Here is a 20,162-nt window from a genome sequence, read left to right on the forward strand (position 1 = left end):
AGTATACATAAGCATAGGTTTGTCCATATAATTTCAAGTAAGGTAACATTGGTAACCCAGACTTGGCCTGACTGCAGGTATCGAATAATAGGCAGGCTCGAACCAAGTGCTAAAAACGACACTGTCGACCACTCTGACATAAGACCATATAACTAAGATATACATAAAAGATGGGGGGGGGGATGAAAAGAAAAAAAAAAAAAAAGGAAGGTGGGGGGGGGGGACAAAATCAAGTAGCATTTAACAAGTGGTCATAGCAGCATAGACAAGTGCAATCAACCAATCCTGCACATAAGAAGAGAGAAGGATAGAAGAAAACGTAGCAGGAGAGGAAGAAGAAAAAAAAGCAATTTCAAATTTAGCTTGTTTGTAGAATGCTGACCAGTTTTTGTAAAGCATGATCCAAGATATTTTCTTTTTTAGTGGTTACAGTTTATTACTGGAGTCTTCCACTCTGGGGCTATAGATAACCCAACTAAAAGGATAAAAAAAATGAGCGTTCGGGACAGTCTGGGAATCTCATCCAAAAGGTCACTAAAGAGCGCCGTCTTAGCGTTATTGGCTATATTAACACGGGTCACTGTATATATGAGAGTGGAAATTCTGGTCCAGAATTGTTGAAACTTTGGGCAAGACCACCACACGATACATGGTGCCCCATATATCATAGGGGTGAGGCATCCAAGGAGATTTTTATGATTTTAGAGGTGTCTAGAGACCAACAAGATATTACTTTGTAAATTGCCTCAGCGAGCATAATCAGGATTCCCCTGTGCACCATATCCGACCATCTGGCCCATGCTTCCGCCTCTATTTCGACATCCAATTCAGTGTTGCTATGGATATGTTTGGGTGAATTTATAGAAGATTATAGATACATAATTTGTTATATTTTAAGAACATGTGCTGTTTTACAAGCTAAGCCTCCCCTGACATGCAAATGAACCAGTCAGACTAGGTTTATGAGCTAAGTAGAGCAAGCTCTTTACAGGATATGATGCAAGAGGAAGTCAGGGGGAGGTGAGAATATTGAACAGGTGGGGGGCGGAGCCGGCGGCCGGAGCTAATGGTGGTGTGAAAGGAGAGCTATGCCACACCGGGTGTTCTAAGCGGCTCACAGCAGACCCACGGAGCATAAAAACTGACCCATCTGCTCTGGGATAATGAGGGGCACACAGCGGTGACCATGCACAAACGCAAGGACAGAGATGGACCGAGAAAACTAACGGATTTCTTCCCCCCTGAGCTGGGCTGAGAAATCCAAGATGGCGCCGGAGCCGTTCGTCAGCATCTACAAGCTATTTACTCAGCCATCCATCGCCATCCTCAGGTGAGCCACAACCTAATAGCAATCCCCTGCCATCCTCCCTCTTCAGCAGCCCAGTGAAACAAAAGAGAAGGATTGGAGAGGAGGGGGAGGCTCAGGAGACTACAGATGCAGCAGGGGAGGAAATGGTGGAATCCTCCACACACAGGCAGCAGCTAGATGCCTTCCCCACGTCAGGACAGCCCATCATAGACACCACCATGAAGGAGATGCTGCTAACCCTGAGGGGAGCTCTCCAGCATTACATGGCAGCGTTTATGACCACCACTAAGCAGGAAGTAGCAGCGGTCAGTAACAGGGTAGGATATGTGGAGAAAAAAATGGAGGAGTTCACGCTGGCACATAATGAACTAATGGATGCACACTTTAAGGTGGAGGAGGAACTCCGAGTCATGCGTCTTAAAATGGCAGACATTGAAGACAGAGCTCGCAGGAACAACGTAAAGTTTAGGGGTGTCCCTGAATCTGTCAAGCCTGCAGATCTTACCGCATATTTACAGAAACTTATGGTGTCAGCCCTTCCATCCCTGAGCACTGCAGATGTTATTATAGACAGAGCTGCCAAAACCATCCTATCTACCTGAAAAGATCCCCAGGGATGTCATAGCCAGAATCCACTTTTTCCATGTAAAAGACCAGCTTATGCGCTATACAAGACAACACTCTGCCCTCCCTGATCCCTTTGCCGGAATCACGCTCTATGCTGACCTGTCACAGGCAACTCTAACAGCTAGACATAACCTGATCCCTATAACCAAAATACTGCGTAATCACAAGATCCTATATAAATGGAGGTTCCCAGCTAAGCTTCTGGTGGACATGCATAATGAATCGCACGCAATCACTTCACTGGAAAAAGGGCTGGAACTCCTCCGCAAGTGGCACCTTCTCCCCTTGAATGGGGATCCAGCAGACCCTGAACCACTCCAGGATAGGCGCAATCCTCACCGTCAAAACAAGCAAAACAAATAAGAGGCTACCCTATGACTGAAACTTATGTGGATGACCGGATTACTGTTGTCTCTTTTTGTCTTTTGTCTCAGGTCCTCCAGAGATCTCCCAGTGCCTCACAACTAGACCGTATGGGTCAGATCTAGAATTGATCCCACCCGATGCTCGGCTATAACGTCTATTCTTTTTTCTCTTGATTTTCTTCTCCACTTACATCCTTGCTTGTATTTTGTTCTTTCTTGTTCTTTTTTTCCCCCTACGTCATTTGCGTGATGTACCACGCAACCTTTTTTCCACATAAATTGCGGCATGACTGTTCAAAGTTGACAAGAAGCCCATGTTGGGCTGTTTTGGTTGTTCATTGTTTGTACCCAATCATATGGAAAATCTCTCCTGAACATCTACACATATTGAGCGCTATGGTTGCAACATCACTCTTACCGGGATCTACCACTAGATGGCAATGCTACATTGTTTTCCTTCATGATGAACCTTAAACTGATGTCTTTTAATGTGAGAGGCCTGAATAGTCCTTACAAACGGAGAGCCTTATGGAACACTGCTCTAAAAGAGAAATGCAACATCTTGTGTGCGCAAGAGACACATTTTTCCAGCGCTAATCCACCAAAATGCACACATGCTAAATTCCCGCATATATTTACTGCCAATAACACTGCCAAGAAAAATGGAGTCATGATCGCTATAAAGGACACATTAACCTTTTTCTTTGTTACAGGACCATATTGGTCCGCAGGGACGTTTTATTATCCTGGTTGCTGAATTGGACCGTACTGTTTACACTCTGGTGAACTTATATACTCCCAATATCAGACCAATGCGGTTTGTCCGAAAAGTCTTTAAGATCGCTAAATCTATAATCTATGCAGAAGGGTAATTTAGTATTACATGGAGACTTTAATATGATTATGAATGAAGAACTTGACTCCTCATCGGCGGCCATTAGGCGGAGACCTTCCTTAGGGTCTATATGTCATGAAGAAAGGCTTTTTGATTCGTGGCGCTGCCTAAGGACCACCGAGAGGGATTACACATTTTACTCTAAGGTGCACAACAGCTACTCTAGAATAGATTTTTTTCTTACCGATCTGTACACTCTTCAAAAAGTAGCATCAGCTGAGATCCACAATATCACATGGTCAGACCATGCGCCGGTGACCATTGAGATTGTGAACACCAACGACCATCCCCATAGACCACTATGGCGCAATAACACCTTCCGTCGCAACCCTCAATTAGGGATGAAATAGAAGAGAAGCTAAAGGAGTACTTCCAATTCAATGACAACACTTGCTCTCCAGCGGTGATTTGGTGTGCTCACAAAGCATTCGCTAGAGGTACCATTATTCAAATTGCAGCCAGGGAGAAAAAAAAGAAAACGCAGCGCATGACAGATTCATAACATGATTGCAGAACTAGAAGCATTGCACAAGAATCCTGCTACAACGTCCACTGACATACTGAAACGCCTTACTTCTTGCCGTGAGGAATTACGGCAGGAACTTAGGGCAGACTACGATACTTATTTTAAGAGGCTGAAGCTTTCTTTCTACTCGCAAAACAATAGAGCAGGCAAACTCCTTGCCTCCCAACTCAAAAAGAGACAGGCCCGAGCCAATATCAAGCATCACAACACCAATACCACATTTCAAAAACCTAAAGACATAGCCAATACTTTCAAAGACTATTATGAATCCCTATATAACCTCAATGTAGACCCACTCACTCACCAACCTTCAGAATTAGAAATAGATGAATTTCTACAAGGAATTCAACTACCATCCGTGGATGCGACAACACTTCAAAAATTAAATGCCCCAATTACATGTACGGAAGTTGCAGCGGTAATAGGATCTCTCCCTATGCACAAATCCCCAGGAGCAGACGGCTTCTCAGCTGAATATTACAAGGCATTCTCTGACCTTCTTGCCCCAAAATTAACAAATGTCTTTAACAAGGCAGCCTCTTTAGGCTCCTTCCCACATGAAATGCTTCAAGCTGTAATAGTTACTTTGCCCAAACCAGGAAAGGATACTTCGAGCCCCCAAAATTTCAGGCCCATTTCTTTACTCAATTCGGATCTAAAAATTTACGCCAAGGTATTAGTGAATAGGTTATTGGAAGTCACCCTGCTCTTATTCATCTTGACCAAGTGGGCTTTGTAAAAGGCAGACAAGCTCCTGATGGGACCAGAAGGATGCTTAACCTTCTGAGCCTAGCAGAGACCACCCAAGAACCAAGTGCATTCCTAGCATTAGATGCTGAGAAAGCTTTTGATAGGGTCCACTGGGGCTATATCTCCAAGACACTGAATAAATTTGGCATATCTGGACTAATACATTCAGCAATTATGTCCCTCTACACTAACCCTACAGCTAGAGTCTACTCGTCTAGCATACTGTCAGACCCATTTACTCTATCTAATGGCACTCGCCAAGGATGCCCACTTTCCCCCATTATCTTTTCCCTAGTAATAGAGCCCCTAGCAGAATATATAGGATCCCACGATTACATACAGGGTATTAAAGTAGGTTCTGAAATCCACAAAATAGGACTATTTGCTGATGATATCATTCTTACCAGATCTAAACCAGAATCTATCATTCTCGCAATACAAACTCTTTTACACAAATTTGGGCAGGTCTCATATTATAAAATTAACACCAACAAATGCTACGCTTTGACACTCAATATTCCCAAATGAGTGAAAGCCATCCTACATAAAATTTTCCCTTGTAACTGGGATCCCCCCTCAATTTCGTACCTTGGTGTACAGTTAACATCTACTTCCTCCACAATATACTCCTGTAACTACCCTCCATTATTGAAGAAAATAGAAGAGGAATTAAACCAAATCAGTAAACTACATCTAACATGGATAGGGAGAATTGCTGCATACCAAATGCAAGTTTTACCTAAGCTACTATATCATTTCAGAACTCTACCAATCCCAGTCCCCCACAAATTCTTTTCCCAACTAGCGACGTGTTTGAACAAATACATTTGGGTGGGAAAAAGACCTAGGATTGCCTTGACAAAATTATACAAACCCAAACATCTTGGTTTGGTGGGCCTCCCTAATGCACAATTATATTACAATGTCGCACTTCTGGACCAAATGCGATACTGGTTTTCGTGTCAAACCGACAATAGATGGGCTGACATAAAGCATGCAATAACCCCTACCTGCACTGGCAATGGCTACCTGCATGCACCACAAGCCTATAACACCACAATACTCGACCATTCAGGCCACCACTAAGGCATGGGCTTACTTGGTGGGACAACATTTGGCAGACGTTCCTAAGCACAGACTAAACATCCCATTGACATCATATGAATATTTGATTCCTAACTTCTCATCCCAATCTTGGAAAGTCAAAGGTGCACACTTCTCCACCTCTGCCTTAACAAAGCAGGATGCCATGGATATTTACAGGTCCTATCAAATAAAACATTACACTGCAATCAACATAAAAGACTCATTTGAAATCCCCCAAATTCTGTGGGACTTCCTTCTAAGTAAACACCCAAATAAACACAAAAGGATATCCCTGTTTTACAAATCCTCCACACTCTGTACATGAAAACTAAGCTACCCAACATGCTGAAATGGGAACAGGAACTTCAGAAGGTCTTTACTATGCAACAATGGCATGTGGCTATTAATTACAATAGCAAAACCTCAGCATGTATAGATCATTGGGAGAATGTGCAAAAATTGTTACATAGATGGTATCTTACACCTCTCAGACTAAACAAAATGAGCCCCAACATATCACCTCTCTGCTGGAGAGACTGTCAGAATACTGGCAGCCTGCTACATATATTTTGGAACTGTTCAGAACTAGGTCCCTTTTGGGTAGCTGTCTCCACCCTTATTCACCACGTAACTAAGACGATTACACCTTGAACCCTGCTTTTACCTTACTGAGTATCGGCATTGAAAATTTTCCGCCACTAACAAGGAAAGTAGTTATTCACATTCTATTTGCTGCGCGTATCTCTATAGCTAAAGAGTGGCACTCCAAATCACCCTAAACTATTGAAGAAGTAATCTCCAGAGTTAATGCCCAGTATACCATGGAAAAATTACTTGCTTATACGGAACAAAGAGCCCCAGACTTCCACAAATACTGGGAGGTCTGGAGATCTTCCAAGTATGCCTCCTCACATATATGATACCCTACTAAATTTTGTGTAAGCTAGATGAACCAACTGGTGGTGGATCCTACGTGTAAGTTGATCGGCTACGTAATTCTAACTTCAGCAAATATGACAGTAGATCTATAATGTTCATTCTGCATATATGTACCTCAGTGTTTTAAGAGAGAAGTTACTGTTTGGTCATGATACTATAGTTTAAAAGATATCTACCCACCTCATCTCCAAAGACCCTCACAAGGTCTATGGCGGGATACTTACAACTGGTTTCATTAAGAGCCTGCTCACAGTGTGAACCCATAAGGGGTGACAGGCTGAACCTCAGGTTGAGGTCATCTGCGAAAATTAGATAAGTAGCCCAGTTACCCATTGTACTACTCCTATAGCATATTCATAGTTTACTATTCATTATTACTATCACTATTACTATTCATGTTTTCTTCTCAATGTAACTGAAGCTTGATTTTACTTTTTTCTGTACTATGTGCAATCACATAATAAAAAATTTATTGGTTAAAAAAAAATATTGAACAGGCATGTGGTGGGACAAAGGGCAGAGTTGCTTTTGAGGACAAAGAGACAAGACATGTGCTGGAAGACTTCGGAAGAAGATGCTTGGTGTTGGACTTCAGGAGATTACTTCATCAATTGAAATCCCAAGTTGAGTAACTGTTTAGTCTACAGATTGCATACATACAGTCAGGTCCATAAATATTGGGACATCAACACAATTCTAATCTTCTTGGCTGTATACACCACTACAATGGATTTGAAATGAAAGGAACAAGATATGCTTTAACTGCAGACTTTCAGCTTTTATTTGAGGGTATTTACATCCAAATCAGGTAAATGGTGTAGGAATTACATCAGTTTGTATATGTGCCTCCCATTTTTTAAGGGACCAAAAGTAATGGGACAGATTAACAATCATCCATCAAACTTTCACTTTTTAATACTTGGTTGCAAATCCTTTGCAGTCAATTACAGCCTGAAGTCTGGAATGCATAGACATCACTAGACGCTGGGTTTCATCCCTGGTGATGCTCTGCCAGGCCTCTACTGCAACTGTTTCCAGTTCCTGCTTGTTCTTGGGGCATTTTCCTTTCAGTTTTGTCTTCAGCAAGTGAAATGCATGCTCAATCGGATTCAGGTCGGGTGATTGACTTGGCCATTGCATAACATTCCACTGCTTTCCCTTAAAAACTATTTGGTTGCTATCGCAACCAAACCGAACTGAAGACAGTTGCAGTAGAGGCCTGGCAGAGCATCACCAGGGATGAAACCCAGCGTCTAGTGATGTCTATGCGTTCCAGACTTCAGGCTGTAATTAACTGCAAAGGATTTGCAACCAAGTATTAAAAAGTGAAAGTTTGATGGATGATTGTTAATCTGTCCCATTACTTTTGGTCCCTTAAAAAATGGGAGGCACATATAAAAAATGTTGTAATTCCTACACCGTTCACCTGATTTGGATGTAAATACCCTCAAATTAAAGCACATCTTATTCGTTTCATTTCAAATCCATTGTAGTGGTATATAGAGTCAAAAAGATTAGAATTGTGTCGATGTCCCAATATTTATGGACCTGACTGCATTGTACATGATTATTTTGATAGAAAGGATAATTGGCTTGTGCATGTTGTAGGCATATTTTGTAATCTCTTGTAATCTATGTGTATCCTGCAGCTCTAGGTGCAGCTTTCTCTATTTAGCAAAAGTATTAATACACTACAGAGGTCTAAGCTTCCTTGGCTTGTACCACAAGACCCTCACAAGGTCTATGGCGGGATACTTACAACTGGTTTCATTAAGAGCCTGCTCACAGTGTGAACCCATAAGGGGTGACAGGCTGAACCTCAGGTTGAGGTCATCTGCGAAAATTAGATAAGTAGCCCAGTTACCCATTGTACTACTCCTATAGCATATTCATAGTTTACTATTCATTATTACTATCACTATTACTATTCATGTTTTCTTCTCAATGTAACTGAAGCTTGATTTTACTTTTTTCTGTACTATGTGCAATCACATAATAAAAAATTTATTGGTTAAAAAAAAATATTGAACAGGCATGTGGTGGGACAAAGGGCAGAGTTGCTTTTGAGGACAAAGAGACAAGACATGTGCTGGAAGACTTCGGAAGAAGATGCTTGGTGTTGGACTTCAGGAGATTACTTCATCAATTGAAATCCCAAGTTGAGTAACTGTTTAGTCTACAGATTGCATACATACAGTCAGGTCCATAAATATTGGGACATCAACACAATTCTAATCTTCTTGGCTGTATACACCACTACAATGGATTTGAAATGAAAGGAACAAGATATGCTTTAACTGCAGACTTTCAGCTTTTATTTGAGGGTATTTACATCCAAATCAGGTAAATGGTGTAGGAATTACATCAGTTTGTATATGTGCCTCCCATTTTTTAAGGGACCAAAAGTAATGGGACAGATTAACAATCATCCATCAAACTTTCACTTTTTAATACTTGGTTGCAAATCCTTTGCAGTCAATTACAGCCTGAAGTCTGGAATGCATAGACATCACTAGACGCTGGGTTTCATCCCTGGTGATGCTCTGCCAGGCCTCTACTGCAACTGTTTCCAGTTCCTGCTTGTTCTTGGGGCATTTTCCTTTCAGTTTTGTCTTCAGCAAGTGAAATGCATGCTCAATCGGATTCAGGTCGGGTGATTGACTTGGCCATTGCATAACATTCCACTGCTTTCCCTTAAAAACTATTTGGTTGCTATCGCAACCAAACCGAACTGAAGACAGTTGCAGTAGAGGCCTGGCAGAGCATCACCAGGGATGAAACCCAGCGTCTAGTGATGTCTATGCGTTCCAGACTTCAGGCTGTAATTAACTGCAAAGGATTTGCAACCAAGTATTAAAAAGTGAAAGTTTGATGGATGATGGATGATTGTTAATCTGTCCCATTACTTTTGGTCCCTTAAAAAATGGGAGGCACATATAAAAAATGTTGTAATTCCTACACCGTTCACCTGATTTGGATGTAAATACCCTCAAATTAAAGCACATCTTATTCGTTTCATTTCAAATCCATTGTAGTGGTATATAGAGTCAAAAAGATTAGAATTGTGTCGATGTCCCAATATTTATGGACCTGACTGCATTGTACATGATTATTTTGATAGAAAGGATAATTGGCTTGTGCATGTTGTAGGCATATTTTGTAATCTCTTGTAATCTATGTGTATCCTGCAGCTCTAGGTGCAGCTTTCTCTATTTAGCAAAAGTATTAATACACTACAGAGGTCTAAGCTTCCTTGGCTTGTACCACAAGAATCTTTAATAGACACCAAGCAAAACAGTTTCCAATGCTTTCTGGCATGGGAGTTTGCCTGCAGGGCTAGAAAAGAAGTAATAACTCAAAGATGCCTCCCTTAGTTCCAGGATGTCTCATTCATTTGTTCTTAAAATGAGTTCTAATTGATATATCGTCTGTAGTTCATTGAAGAGAATTCAAAAAATTAATTTTTGATGATAGTGGAACATTTCTGAGGTTGGCATCTTTAGGGTTTGTTGGAAATATTCAGCAGGTTTAACTCCCCTATGACCTATAAAATGTCCTATCCTAAACAAGCCCTTATTTATCCACCAACAGAATTGTTAAGGGGATTTGCCTGGAAGAAACTGTGTTATACGCCACGGGCATATGTGGAGATTGGAGAGAGTGAGTTTTTCAAGTCACATCCCAGAGTCACAGAAAGTGTGATAATGTGGGACTCATGATATTCTCTATGGTCCTTAGGCGAAAGCCATAAAAATTGACTGGATGTGGAGCAACCGGCTGCACCTCAAGTATAATCCAATCAGGTCTGTACAGCTTAGAGAATATATGGGTTAGCTGCTGAGTTTGTTTTTATCTACAGACACCCTTTATCTGCATAGGCAGTTTCTTTGTAAAGGTGAACTAACCCTTTAATGAAAATACTGAAGCTAAAGGTGGCCACAGATGGACCAAAATTTGCCCGGTTCAGTAGGAACTGACCAAATTTTGATCCACCTATGGCTGTTTTTGCTCAACAGAAGTTGATCTAATGATCGTTTTTTGACAAATGGGACTGCTGGAATGCTGGAAATTTTTCATTTGATTAGTGGGTGCAGCACTGATCAGTGTATTCTGACAGCTATGAGAAGACAACAGCACAGTAGGTAGGATTCCTTTATTCACCTCACTTGTGTGAATGGGGGAGTAATTTGTTTTTCTTTTGATCAGCCCACTGGCTGATCAAAAAAGGAAAGAAATGACCGATCTATGCCCGGCCTAAAGCGCTTGGCTGTACTTCTCCTGCGGGATTACAGGAGTGCAGTTCGTTCTGCACTCCGCACTCCTGTGGCCTGTTTTCAGCAGACAGCGGGCTGAAGCCCACTGCTGGCTGATGTCACAGAGCGGGTGCAGGTTTGGGCAAAATCGCGACAATGAAGTCAGCATCCGCCCACAAGCCTGGACCGGCACCCAGTTCAGGCTCTCAGTGAGCCGCTGAGAGCCTGAGCCGGCCACTCCCACCCCCTCCGCAAACCCAGTGCTCCAGTAAACATGGGGTGGGGGGCAGAGAGCCAGTGATTAACAGTCACCGGCTCTCTGCTCAGGGAGCTGTGAGAGCTGAGCGATCAGCGGTGTTCAATCGCTCGGTTCTCGTGTTAGAGGCACCAGGGGACAGATGCAGGATCAAACCGATGCTGCATCCAACTAGGTAAGTATGATTCATAAAAGAAAAAAAAAAGATTAAAAAAAAAAAAAAAAAAACATGCATCTCTCTTATGTGTAGATATTTTTTTATCAAGACCCAACACAGTGACAATGGCTAACCATGGTGTACTTCTATAGTGGTTACAGCAGACACTAACATTCTTCCCTCTAAAAATAACAGTTATGACCTCGTTTGGTGGATCACCATGTACCAGCAGATACCAACAGAGCACAAAATTCTAGTAGGTTAATTTAGGCATAAGAACTTTAATTACATGTCTCACCCACCCCTGAGATATTCTGCTTTAAAGTGATCCTTTACCAGTTAAAATACATTTGTGAGACAATTTAAAATTTTACACAATGAGGTTACAGTGACTGGGTACAATTAAAGAAAAAAAATTCTTACCTTTCCTCTGGACATTCTTCCAAGTATTTCTCTACTCTTTTGTAGAGGGGGTACAGTCCTTCAATGTCCAACATGTCCAGCATCTGAGTCTGGAGGGTCTTGTATAAAATGCATCCTTTAGGTAATCCTGTGGTCTCTGCTTTGTGTTTACCTGTTAAACATAATTCAATCGCCTCAGTATACAAAATACCTTATTAATATGTATATATACACACACACACACATACTGGATATATATATATATATATATATATATATATATATATATATATATATATATATATATATATATATATATATACACACACACACCCACACGCAGCACTATTAAGATGTTTCAAAGTCAAATAATTTTTTAGTGCATCTTTTTAATGCATTTACTCCATTAAGTTAAAAAAAATAAATAAATGTCCCAACCCTTGTTTACCTATCCCCCACCCCCCCCCCAAACACTTACAGATCCACCACTATGCCCATCTGCAGCAGCACTGCTCTCTCTTCTTGCTCTTACATGGTGGGGCATGCTGAGAACAGTGGGAGCCATGGACTACTGCTGCTTTCAGTCAAATCCTGTGAGGAGGGGGTGGGGGAGCATGCCCGAGTGCTGTATCTGTGGATGCACACAACCCTGCTCAGGAGCATGCCCACACAGGTGCCCAATAGCACTTATAGTAGAGGAGAGCACCAGCAGGAGACTGCTAAAGAGGAGGTAAGGGACCACTGTGTGCAATATTGCTGCACAGAGCAAGTTTAGAGCTCTTTTTTATTTTAGGAAAAAAATGTAATTTAGAACTACTTTACCTGGATACAATAGAGAAGTGGAATGTCTTCCTACATTGCATGCTGTACTGCTCTTAGGGGTTGTTCACATTAGCCCTCACAGAAAAAACAAGCCAAGATCTTGTGTGGCATGGTGTTCATTCTGCATGAGCAGTTAGGGCGGTGCCTTGCACTTTTACAATGCATGGGAGCGGAGGTCAGGGAAAGCTGCACGCAAACATTGTGGCTCGGGATCGAGCCTTCACGAGTACCCCCCAGCAAGCTGCTTGCTATAAGGGGTACCAGCAGGGGACCCCAGAAGAGGACAACTGAGGCTGCTCTGTGCAAAACCATAGCACAGAGCAGGTAAGTGTAACATGTTTGTAAAAAAAATAAATAAAAGATCCTTTACAATCACATGCGGACACAATGGGGTTAAAAGAGCACCTGAAACATCTGGTTTACTGCACAGTTTACAGTATATTTGCAATAGTTGATTAATGGCTGCTATTGAATACTACACTGTGTGGATGAATAGTTTCTACTGGATACAGAGATGAGATGTACACTAGCTATTTACACAATTATATTTAATATTTATCACATCAATTGTAGATATAGCACAGCAGCTTCAATTGTAGTTGTGTTTTTACAGCAAGTCATTTTGTATATACTGTACAGGTTTATATACAGTATTGTGTGCAGTTAAGGTGGGTACACACTATAAGAAAATTGAGCAACTGATCTTCCGGTTTTCCTCAATGTTTTACAGCAAGTTGGAACTCATGATGGAAATAATGTACAAAAATTCTTGTACGACAAAGGCTTTTCTTTGTTGTTTATTGTTTCTGATCATGTCCTTTGTATCGGATTTTTCTTGTACGAAAACAGTACACATTAAACAAAAATCTTTCATTCTTTTCACGTACGTAAAATTTTGGAGTTTGTACCTTATGAAATTTTTGTTTGGAATGTCAGAATAGGATGTCGAAAGTTGTGTATGCACTATACAAAAGTTGTACAGAATTTTTCTTCCAATTTTCTTATAGTGTGCACCCAGCTTTACAATGGAATTGTAATGATATTGATGGATTTCACATAATATACAAGATAACAAATGCACTCCTCATTGGACAAAGTCTTATGCCGCCTTACACACAATCGGAATTTTGGTCGGAAAAAGCTATGATGGTTTTTCCGACGGGATTCCGCTCAAGCTTGTCTTGCATACACACGGTCACACCAAATTCCGACCGTCAAGAACGCAGTTATGTACAAAACGTACAACGGCACTATAAAAAGGAAGTTCAATAGCCAGTGTGCCACCCTTTGGGCTCCTTGTGCTAATCTCATGTTTATCTCGTGTTAGTAGAAGTTTGGTGAAAGACGATTTGCGCTTTTCGGCCTCGTGCTTTTCAGTCCGTTACTGCTCTTCAATTTGTGCTTGTGGGTTTGTATCTGGTTTTCAGTGCGTGTAGTCAGTCCGTATCTGTTTTTCAGTGCGTTCTTGTCCGATTGTTTCTAATTTTCAGCTCGCTCTTCACAGGCCTTGATGTTCTTCAGCGCGTTCCGTTCGTTCTGACCAGCGACCGCTTTGAAGCCATGTTGCGGGTAGGTGTTTGTCGTACAGTTGGTGTTGGGGTTCTTGCTTTGACCCAGTCCAGTCCATGAACAGGGTGGGGAGGAGTTCATGGACCAAGGATTGGTTACTCCAGCGTGACCAATTCTCTCACATGCCTTTGCTGCATGAGATCCAGGAGGATATGATGATTTCAGGAATTTTCTCCGGATGACGGACCCAGTTTTCACCGTCTGTTGGCTTTGCTGTCCCCTTATATTACGAAGCAGGACACCTGCATGCGGCAAGCCATCACTCCGGAGCAGAGGCCAGTCGCCATGTTGTGGTACTTGGCGACGGGGAGAAGTCTACAGGGCCGCAAGTTTTCTATAGGCATCTCCCTCCAGGCTCTGGGGATCATTATTCCAGAGACCTGTTCTACCATCATACAGGTCCTGCAGAAGGACTATATTAGGTTAAGTTTTCTCCTTTAACATCGCATTCTATGTATTTAATGTATGCTGTTTTGTATTTCTTTCATCATTCCCTAATTACCATGATTGTAATATGCTGTGAATGTCCTCTTTGTCCTCTTGCATGCTGTAATCTTTTCATGCTCCTTTTTTGGCCTACATGCATATTTGCCTTCACTAACCTGCCTAGCATGCTATCCTGGGCCCATACACACCTATAGCTTAGTCACTTAATGTATATTTACAGCTCCTTTGTAGTGCTTTACCCTAAACACCCCATAAAATGTGTAAAAATGTTATTGTTGTCCTTAAATTCATGCAGAGTGCCAGAGGCTTTTTTTTTGGCTCACAAACTCATTTATAACTCCCCCCTCCCTAATTTTTTTTGCAATAGGCCATCAGAGGGGATGAGGAATCTGATAAGTGGACCTTAAATTTTTGTCTTTAAATACTCCTTAAAATAAATGATATACTGATGTTGGCCAAGAATGTTTGTGTCTAATCTGCTTGCAATGTTATGTGCAAAAGTACTATTTTTTTTTTGACTCCACAGTTTCCTTCAATGCCACAGGAATGGCAGACTGTGGCATCCCAGTTTGCCAACCGTTGGGACTTTCCCACCTGCAGAGGGGCAATCAATGGGAAACATGTCCACATAGTCCCACAACCCTATTCGGAGTCATACTATTTTAACTATAAGGGGTTTCATAGTATCGTGTTAATGGTGGTGTCGGCGACATACGAGTTTCTCTATGTGGACGTGGGGAAAAATGGCCGGATGTCGGATGGTGGAGTCTTTGCCCAGACCGAGTTCTACCGACGTCTCCAGAGTGGTGGCTTGTGATTGCCACCTGCGGAAGAGAACGTCGAAGGACTCCCATTTGTTTTTTATCGCCGATGAAGCATTTGGTCTGGGTGATCACATGATGAGGCCATTCCCCCAGAGGACCCTTACCCCGGAGAAGAGGGTTTTTAATTACCAGCCAGAAGAGTGGTGAAGAATACCTTTGGGATAATGGCCAGCCAGTTCCGCCTATTTCTAACGGCAATAAATATGGCAGAGTACAAAATTAACCACATCGTGTTATCATGCTGCATACTGCACAAACTTTTTAAAGCGAAATGCTACTAGTTATGTAGCCTCAGTTGGACCTGAGGCTGGACTTCATGAACCGACACTGACAGCCCTGGAAGCAGGCCGTCCTGGCTTGCCCCCCCCAAAGCGCCCGTGAAGTGCGTCAAAAATATGTGCATTATTTTACCGGTGGTGGGGCATTGCTATGCCAGAAAAATTTTAAATATTAAAAAAAAAAAATAATAAAATTGATATGATAAAATCTTGAATTTGATTTACTGCTTGTGTTTCTTTTATCTGTCTCCTAGTGCACTTGTAGTGCCAAGTGGTTTTTCCATTATTTATTTATTTATTTTTTTTAAACAATAGATTTTTATTAGTTTTCACATTGTTTACAGAATATCATGCATTATGTACAGTTCACATTTGTACAAAGTAATCAACATATGAGGACCTTACTACAATAACAGAATAACAGAACAAGGATGTTTGAGCTACATACATAGATACTGAGTCCATCCTTAACAGGAGGTCATGCCTGTCACCCCAGTTGGGTTCACACTGTGATCAGGCTTTCTGCTGGACTGTTAAGCGGTAGCCCACACCTGGACCTTAATGAGGGTCCATGGAGATACACTGCAAAGTAAGCTCTCTTCAAGCTTTGGCATTAACCAACAACAAGCATGGAGTGTCTTTTTTATTGCAATGTAGACATTGCCTAACACTCATACTGAGGTTAATAGGCTCAGGGTTTTATATTGTGTGCCTCATAATTGGCCATACCTATCTTTGGATTATACCACTAGATGATAAGGAATCTGTGCAAAAGTATCAGAAAATATTAAAGTGCGTTTCATAAATGTGAGGAGGCATACTTAGAGGTCCGCCAAATCTCCCAATGTTTGTGGAAGCTCGGGGCTCTTCTCTCCGTATAAGCAAGCATTTTTTCCATAGTATATTGAGCATTTACCCTAGATATAACTTCTTCAATTTTGGGAGGTGATTCAGAGCGCCATTCCTTTACTATTGAAATACGCGTGGCAAACAGTATGTGCATAACTACTTTTCTCATTAATGGAGGGAAATTCTCGATACCTAAGCTTAGTAAAGCAAAAGCAGGGCTGAGGGAATAACTCGTTTTGGTGATATTTAGAATGAGGGACTGGACTTTTGTCCAGAAAGACTGTAAAGCTATAGAGTTTCAAAATATGTGGTGTAGGCCACCCGTAGTTTGGCAGTTTCTCCAACAGAGAGATGGGATACTAGGATTCATTTTGTTTAGGCGGAGCGGTGTAAGGTACCATCTATGTAAGAGCTTTTGCACATTGTCCCAGTGATCCACACAAGCTGAGGATCTGTTATTATATTTTATAGCTTCATGCAGTTGATACATAGAGAATTTTTTTTGCAGCTCATGTTCCCATTTCACCATACTGGGTAGTTTGGATTGTAAATATAGGGGGGTGGTAAATTTGTAAAATAGAGATATCCCTTTATGTTTGTTTGAAGGTTTACATATTAGGAAGTCCCATAAAATCTGTGGGATTTCTATGGGTCGGATCGGATTCGTGTGGGAGGTGTATTTGGTATGTTCTATATCTGTCTACAACACTCTGTTGAATCAGAGCAGGCGTGGAGAAGTGTTCCCCCAATTTCCTCCAAGCTTGGACCGAGAAGTTAGGGATTAGGTATTCGTAGGTCGCTAGTGGGATTTTTATTTTCTTAATTGGGGTGTCAGTAAAGTAATTATTCACTAAGGAGGACCAGGCATCAATAGTGGCTTGAATGGTTGGGTACGGTGGGGCTTTTGGTTTGTGTTGAATACAGGCAGCCATTGCCAGTGCCGGGAAGTCATGACTAGGTGTAACTGTGCGTTCAATATCTGACCATCGGTTGTCTGTTTGACAGGAGAACCAGTAACACATTTGGTCCAATACCGCAGCTCTGCAGTATATGTGTGTGTTGGGTAGACCAACGCCACCTAGAGTTTTAGGTTTGTAAAGCTGTCCTAAGGCAACTCTGGGTTCCCCCCCCCCATATAATTTTTTTCAAACAGACCTCTAGTTGGGTAAAAAATTTCTGGGGAATTGGGATGGGCAGCGTTCTGAAATAGTATAGAAGTTTAGGCAACACTTGCATTTGGTATGCAGCTATCCTCCCCAACCATGTGAGGTGTAGCGTATTGATTTGGTTTAGTTCCTCTTCGATTTTAGCTAATATTGGAGGATAGTTGCTTGAGTAAATTTTGGAGGAAGAGGAAGTCGGCTGCACACCAAGGTATATAATTGAGGGGGGGTCCCAATTGCAAGGGAAATATTTTTTTAATCTAGTTTTTTCTTCGTTTGGTATGTTGAGTGTAAGGGCGTAACATTTGGATGTGTTGAATTTGTAAAGGGAGACCTGTCCAAATTTGTGTAATATGGTTTTGACGGTAGGTAAAGAAGCTGTTGGGTTGGATAAGGTGAGAATGATGTTGTCAGCAAAGAGTCCTATTTTGTGACTATCAGAGCCAACTTTGATACCTTCTATTTTGTCGCTGGACCTAATATATTCCACTAGTGGTTCTATGATCAATGAAAAATAAATTGGGGATAATGGGCATTCTTGACGGGTGCCATCAGATAATGTAAAGGGGTCAGAGAGTAAGCTAGAGGAATAAACTCTAGGTGTGGGGTTAGAGTAAAGGGACATAATTGCCGAGTGGAACAGGCCAGAGATTCCAAACTTGTGCAAGGTCCTGGACAGGTATCCCCAATGGACCCGTATCAAAGGCCTTCTCTGCGTCTAGAGCTAGAAAAGTATTAGGCTTCTGAGTGATTAAATGCTTAGAGTATCATCGCATAGTGGTCATGCGGATACCTGTTATATTACGTCCTATAATAATTGTGCAAAGAGAAAAGTGGGTTGGGCTTTGGACTTTTTAGGCACAATAATCACTATAGTTGGTGTGAGTTAAAATCTAATTTATTAAAGAGTTTGTTTAAAAAAACAATAAAGATAAAAAAAGGGACAGATACAGAATTCAGATATTAATCACACATTTACAAAATATACACTCCATACATAGCTTAATGGTGTAGTAATTAGTTGAATACTGATTGGGAGTACCAATCCTGTTTACATACGATTGTACTATATTTGGTAAGAAAGCTATGCGGTGGTAACAGCCAGTGTCTGAAATTTGCTCGACATGTTGCACGCCACGGGCGCTTCTTCAGGAGAACAGAACTGAGTACTGTAATAGAACATTCAATAAATAGTGTAAGTGTGTTTCTTTTCAATTTTAACTAATTATCATCAATCATGTTATAGATTACACAGTATTGCCAACAGTGACCATCAGAAAGTGCTCTTCCCACAGAGTCTGGGCGTAATTCGTATACTATGGGGACGTATGCAACATGATGTTCAAAAAAGGTCGCCATCAAATTATATGATTTATTGGTCTCCAAAGAGGTAAGGTAACTCCTAACAAGTAAATTGAGACAAGGAAAAAGGAAGGGGGGAGGGAAATTGAATGATAATTGGGTGCCTGTTGTAAAAATAGTATAAGGGTAATAGGTCTGGATGTAATAGTGATTGACTAACCTATTTACTAACAGTATACATTATAAACCCATTTGATGGTAAAATACTGATAGTTCAAACAATGTGTACACCCATCTATAATGTCAAAGAAAGGGGATGAATTGCATGGGTATTGTATGCATATATTTTTAAAGTATACCTGACTGGTTTAATTTGTGCGGTTAGTCTACCCTTTGGGGGCGGTAAAAGTAAATTAAGATTAGGGAGATATCTATGGATATTATCTTGAAAGTCCCCCCTATTACTGGACACTTTAAATACCAATTAAGGAGGCTGTTGTTTTTATCCCTGCAGTCAACACACATAACTACAAATCATATTATGGTAAGTGAAGCACACTTTTAATTAAATAATTACGTCAGACATGCAGTAATAGGGGGGACTTTCAAGATAATATCCATAGATATCTCCCTACTCTATCTTAATTTACTTTTACCGCCCCCAAAGGGTAGACTAACCGCTCAAATTAAACCAGTCAGGTATACTTTAAAAATATATGCATACAATACCCATGCAATTCATCCCCTTTCTTTGACATTATAGATGGGTGTACACATTGTTTGAACTATCAGTATTTTACCATCAAATGGGTTTATAATGTATACTGTTAGTAAATAGGTTAGTCATACTATTTTTTCAACAGGCACCCAATTATTTAATTTCCCTCCCCCCCTTCCTTCTTCCTTGTCTCAATTTACTTGTTAGGAGTTACCTTACCTCTTTGGAGACCAATAAATCATATAATTTGATGGCGACCTTTTTTGAACATCATGTTGCATACGTCCCCATAGTATACGAATTACGCCCAGACTCTGTGGGAAGAGCACTTTCTGATGGTCACTGTTGGCAATACTGTGTAATCTATAACATGATTGATGATAATTACTCAGTTAAAATTGTATGTAACACACTTACACTATTTATTGAATGTTCTATTACAGTACTCAGTTCTGTGCTCCTGAAGAAGCGCCCGTGGCGTGCAACATGTCGAGCAAATTTCAGATACTGGCTGTTACCACCGCATAGCTTTCTTACCAAATATAGTACAATCGTATGTAAACAGGATTGGTACTCCCAATCAGTATTCAACTAATTACTACACCATTAAGCTATGTATGGAGTG

At 41.1% G+C, this 20,162-nt stretch overlaps 1 protein-coding gene across 8 annotated transcripts in view; it reads right to left on the minus strand.

Annotated features, from left to right (window-relative positions):
• IPPK (inositol-pentakisphosphate 2-kinase) overlaps positions 1–20,162 on the minus strand; it is a 1,128,404-nt gene that overhangs the window by 551,691 nt on the left and 556,551 nt on the right. For all 8 annotated transcript variants that reach the window (XR_012235280.1, XR_012235279.1, XR_012235281.1 and 5 more), the window contains one exon: positions 11,587–11,737. Coding sequence is in view for 5 of the 8 variants with exons in the window: in XM_073592668.1 (XP_073448769.1) it covers positions 11,587–11,737 (151 nt within the window). In the remaining 3 variants the exon portion in view is untranslated. The remainder of the gene's footprint in view (positions 1–11,586; positions 11,738–20,162) is intronic.

This window comes from Aquarana catesbeiana, linkage group LG07, assembly GCF_042186555.1.
Source record: "Aquarana catesbeiana isolate 2022-GZ linkage group LG07, ASM4218655v1, whole genome shotgun sequence".
Taxonomy (NCBI): domain Eukaryota; kingdom Metazoa; phylum Chordata; class Amphibia; order Anura; family Ranidae; genus Aquarana; species Aquarana catesbeiana.